At 39.7% G+C, this 4245-nt stretch overlaps 1 protein-coding gene across 1 annotated transcript in view; it reads left to right on the plus strand.

Moving 5' to 3' along the window:
- Positions 1–2005: 2005 nt before the first annotated feature.
- The window catches only part of LOC141546424 (C-type lectin domain family 4 member K-like), an 11209-nt gene continuing 8969 nt past the window's right edge, over positions 2006–4245 (plus strand). The window contains exon 1 of the mRNA XM_074274224.1: positions 2006–2312. Coding sequence (XP_074130325.1) covers positions 2258–2312 — 55 coding nt within the window. The 5' untranslated portion in view covers positions 2006–2257. The remainder of the gene's footprint in view (positions 2313–4245) is intronic.

A 4245-nucleotide genomic window follows, 5' to 3' on the forward strand; every position in this document is an offset into this window, starting at 1 on the left:
TCCAAACTCAGATACTTGCTAGTTACCTCCAAGAGTTGCTGTGAAGATCAAATGAGATGATAGCATATATGATATTCATAGATATAAGGCATAAAGCATTTTAGCACATGACTGACACATAGTAAGCATATATAAATATTAGTTACTATGACTTGCTATTATATATTGAATAATATGTTAATAGAATTCACATTACTCTTCATTACTAGATTCCACTACAGTCCTCCGCTCTACCAATTGAGCTATCGAAGGCCTCGCTCTTCTTCATTACTAGATTAACAGAAATCCAGCCAAACAGCAGCACAGAATCAAATAAAAAGATAATTTAATTGAAACAAAAGAGAAAATCAAGATAGTAGAAATAGTTTTAGCACCCATTCCCCAAATAACAATCTCCAAGTTTCATGCCAGAAATTAGGAGAAACTTTTCTGTCTTTCTCTCTCTGCCTCTGTCTGTCTCTTTTTCTCTGTTTCTTTGTCTCTTTTTCTCTGTCTCTCTCTGTGTGCCTCTCTGTGTATCTTTCTCTGTCTCTGTCTCTCTCTTTCTGTGTGTCTTTGTTAACAAGCACACAGAAGTTCTAAGGTTTATTCTGCTGCTTTTGCAGTTTCATGGGGGAAATCTGGGACAACATTTCCTGGTGAAACTCAATCTCTAGGGAAGGTAAAAGTCTGATACAGTTTCTGACATAGTCAATCCTACATTGCCAAGCACCTAACTCTCTACTTCTAATATCTTCCATTCTTGTCACTTCCCACAGGGTCCTTGAATCTAAGAATGTGCTGGGATTGTTGACGTCCCATCACCCTTTTCTTTCTGTTCTCGAGCCCAGAAGTCTCCTCCACCAGGAGCCTGTGCCTCTTGGTGTAATTTTCCTGTATAGGTACTCAAGCTGATGGGAAGTAGAATCCCAGGAATTTTCTTCCAAAGAAGCATTGCTATTTAGGTTCAGATATCATGAGAATGCAGTCAGATGGGGATGTCTTCTATGTCTTTTTGTTTTTTATAAATAAACTCTAAATGACCTCACTCATGTGATTGGTTGAGGGGGAAAGAGGAAGTGAGTGCAGTCTTTAGGGCTACAAAGATGAGGGGATCAGCAGGAAGAGAATGGATATCATAGGGGAACAGGGAAATAGATCTCTGAATTTAGATATCTAAGGGAGGTCAGAAAAATCAAAAGGTTTTGGAACATTTCATTGGAGTTCAAAAATTGGAGTCAGGAAAACCTCTCTCCCCAGGTCTAAAACTCCAGCCATGAACTCACTCCTATATAATCTTCTTAACCGTCTCTCTTAACCTCCATCTAAATTTGGATCTTTTCTATCCCTGTCCCCTCCCGGCTTTAGCTTTTTGGTCCATTAAAAAAGCCAACCCAAACTCTCATTGCCATATAGACAGACCTGTGGCACCATACATGCTCACTGAATCACTAAAGAAAACCTTGCCTATGGTAAGGTGACATTAGCTTTGTGATTCTGGACTAGGGATATACTGGATCCACTTCCATGGCTAGGGAGAGCTGCTTGTTAAGTTTTCAGTGGGAATTCTTATATTATAGAAAGCAGAAAACGTTATAAAATGAGGGCTTGATCTTTTCTTTTGTTGATTGTCTAGACTAAAGAAAGTAGTGGAGAAAATGTTAATAATATACTTGAAACTGAAAAATATGTCATTTGTATATGAGTCTTTTTCTTTCCTGGAGAGCTTATTGTTAAATATTTTTCAGCATATCCTTGCTCTGCTCAAATCATTTCAATTCTCTTGGTCGCTAGTCTCTCATCAGTTGAATGGGGAGAATAATATTTGCATTAATATCACATAGAGGTTTTGTGAGGAAGGCACTTGACAGAGAGCCCAAGCCCCTGAAGCTTTTGTAGAAGCCCTTCTCATAGTAAAGCCCTAATCTTAAAGGGCAGACTCAATATTATAGCCCCATTTTAAGGGTGGAGTCAAGTTCATACTTCCCATTTCTTCCAACAAATAAATGTGTCGTGGCATCATAACTTTAGAAGGGGCCTCAGAACAGAATTCAACCAGCTCATTTATAGATGAGGAAATTGAGGATTGGGAGAGCAAGTGATTTTCCCCATGTTACCCAGGTAGCAAGTGTGAGAGGCAGGATTTGAAAGGAGAACTTCAGACCAGATCCAGAGTTCTTTCCACTGGGCTGCACTGCCTGAGGTGTGAACTGGTAGACAGCGTATATTGACAGCATCTACCCAGGGAGTCCAGAGCCCTGTTTGACTAAAAGAACAGATGGATTTCGATGCTACTGATTCCCATGCAGATGACCAGCAATTCTGGCCCCAAGGTGAGAGCCCCCTGGAACTGTACCTAGCTTCTTGCAGTCCAGCTGCCCCTTCTCATTACTCTCATTCTAACCCCTCTCTGCAGATGCTGGGGCTCCTCAGCTCCCCATTGTCTTGAGACAAGAACTTTGCCACCTCATTGTTAAATCACTTCTCTAGGAAGTTCCCCAATACTAAATGGCAAAAATCCAAAGCCCTCAGCCTGACAGTCCCAGTGTCATAAATCTGGAAGGAATTCCACAAGCAATCCTTATGTGGGAATCATTAAGCTGGCATGGGATTCCACATCTCATCCATGATCATCTAGTTTTTTTCTGGGAGATTTCCCTCCAGTGCTTTCCAAGGCAACTTATTATTCAACTTTGGAATAATTTGGAATGGTAGGAAGTTTTTCCCAATGTTGAGCCCAAATCTACCTCTGTAGTTTCCAATGATTGTTTCTATTTCTTCCATCGAGGACCAGGAAGAATAAGTTAAATCTTTCTACATGATAGCCTTTCAAATATTTGAAGACAATTACATTATTCCTCTTCTCCAGCCAAAAATAATATCCTTACTTCCTTTAATATGGTCCTTGTTACCTTCACCATCCTGGTTGCTTTCTTTTGGACATATTCCAGTTCACTGATGTCTTTTCAAAAATGTGGGTCCTTTCACAGTGTGGCCCCACTATATCTCCAGCCTTACTTCCCAAATGTATATATTGAGTGTAGAAAGTAGCAGCCAATGGTCCTGGATTATTCCTCCTATGTCCTCCTTATCTTAAAGTCACCCAGAACATTTCCATTCTTGATTTGGGGGGGAATAGAAAAAGTTAGGCTTGTGTTTCGGGCTCTGGATATACTCTACCTGAAGGCAAGGGTCAAGGTGCTCATTGTCCCCGAGATCCCTGAGAAGTCCAATTTATATTCCAACGTCCAAATCCCAAAGCCTCATCAGTCCAAGCAGAATGCCAGGCCTTCAGCTTTCTCATTAGGTGGCAAAGCTCTCTCCTACTGAGAGGAAGGAGATTAAGGACTGGTGTTGGAGGGAAGAGGAGAAGAGAGAGGATTTCTGACAGCTCCTATGCAGTTCAGTAGAGAGACTCTCAGAAAAGAATAAAGTGATTTATATGTAGTGATGAAAGCCTAGATGAGATTAGATAATATCTATTTGTAGTAGGGTCAATTAACATAGTTTCAGGACTTCCTCCAACAGCCTCTGATGACTGCAGTAGGTTCATAGAAAGCAGATGGTAGAAGTACCCCAAAGTTGGTGTTTAGCCAAGTGTGAGGGGTCATAGAACAATGGAGCAAGGAATACAGGAAAGAGGCTAATTGAATTTCTTCCTAAGCATACTAACATTTGTAAAAGACATAGCATGGGCTCTTCACCTTTTGTGTGTCAATTGGGCAGTAGAGTGAAGCCTCTGGATGCTATTTCAGAACTACGTTTTTAGTGCATAAAATCAGGAAACTGAAAGTTAGTGAAAATAAAGATGCAATTCTTTTCTATCCAAGATCTATGAATTTGATCCCATGAAATCTATTTATGGGTCCCTAATGTACCTGTAGATCTCAGATTGAGGCCTTGAGCTAGAGACAATGTGGAAAGGCATATGAACATTAGAAAAGACTTGGTTTTGAATCCCTCTTTCAACAATTTAAAAATTTTGTGTTTGTTAATTATTTAAATGATTAAATTAATTAAAATTGTTAAATTTAATTTTTAAAAGATTTATTAATTTAATAGACATTAATGAACACAAGCTTTGTATTATGTATGGAAATGTATGGACTGGGAGGGAGAATTGTATAGGAGGCCATGGGTCTGTACAGTGTACTGCTTGAAGGGGAAGGAGGAAGTAGATAATAAAGTTAACACTGCAGTGTCAGAATTCCAGGACCGGAGCCTGTTTCAGTAAACATTGCTCTAGAGCTAATTCTTTCTCCTCTT

The sequence above is a fragment of the Sminthopsis crassicaudata genome, chromosome 6, assembly GCF_048593235.1.
Source record: "Sminthopsis crassicaudata isolate SCR6 chromosome 6, ASM4859323v1, whole genome shotgun sequence".
NCBI lineage: Eukaryota > Metazoa > Chordata > Mammalia > Dasyuromorphia > Dasyuridae > Sminthopsis > Sminthopsis crassicaudata.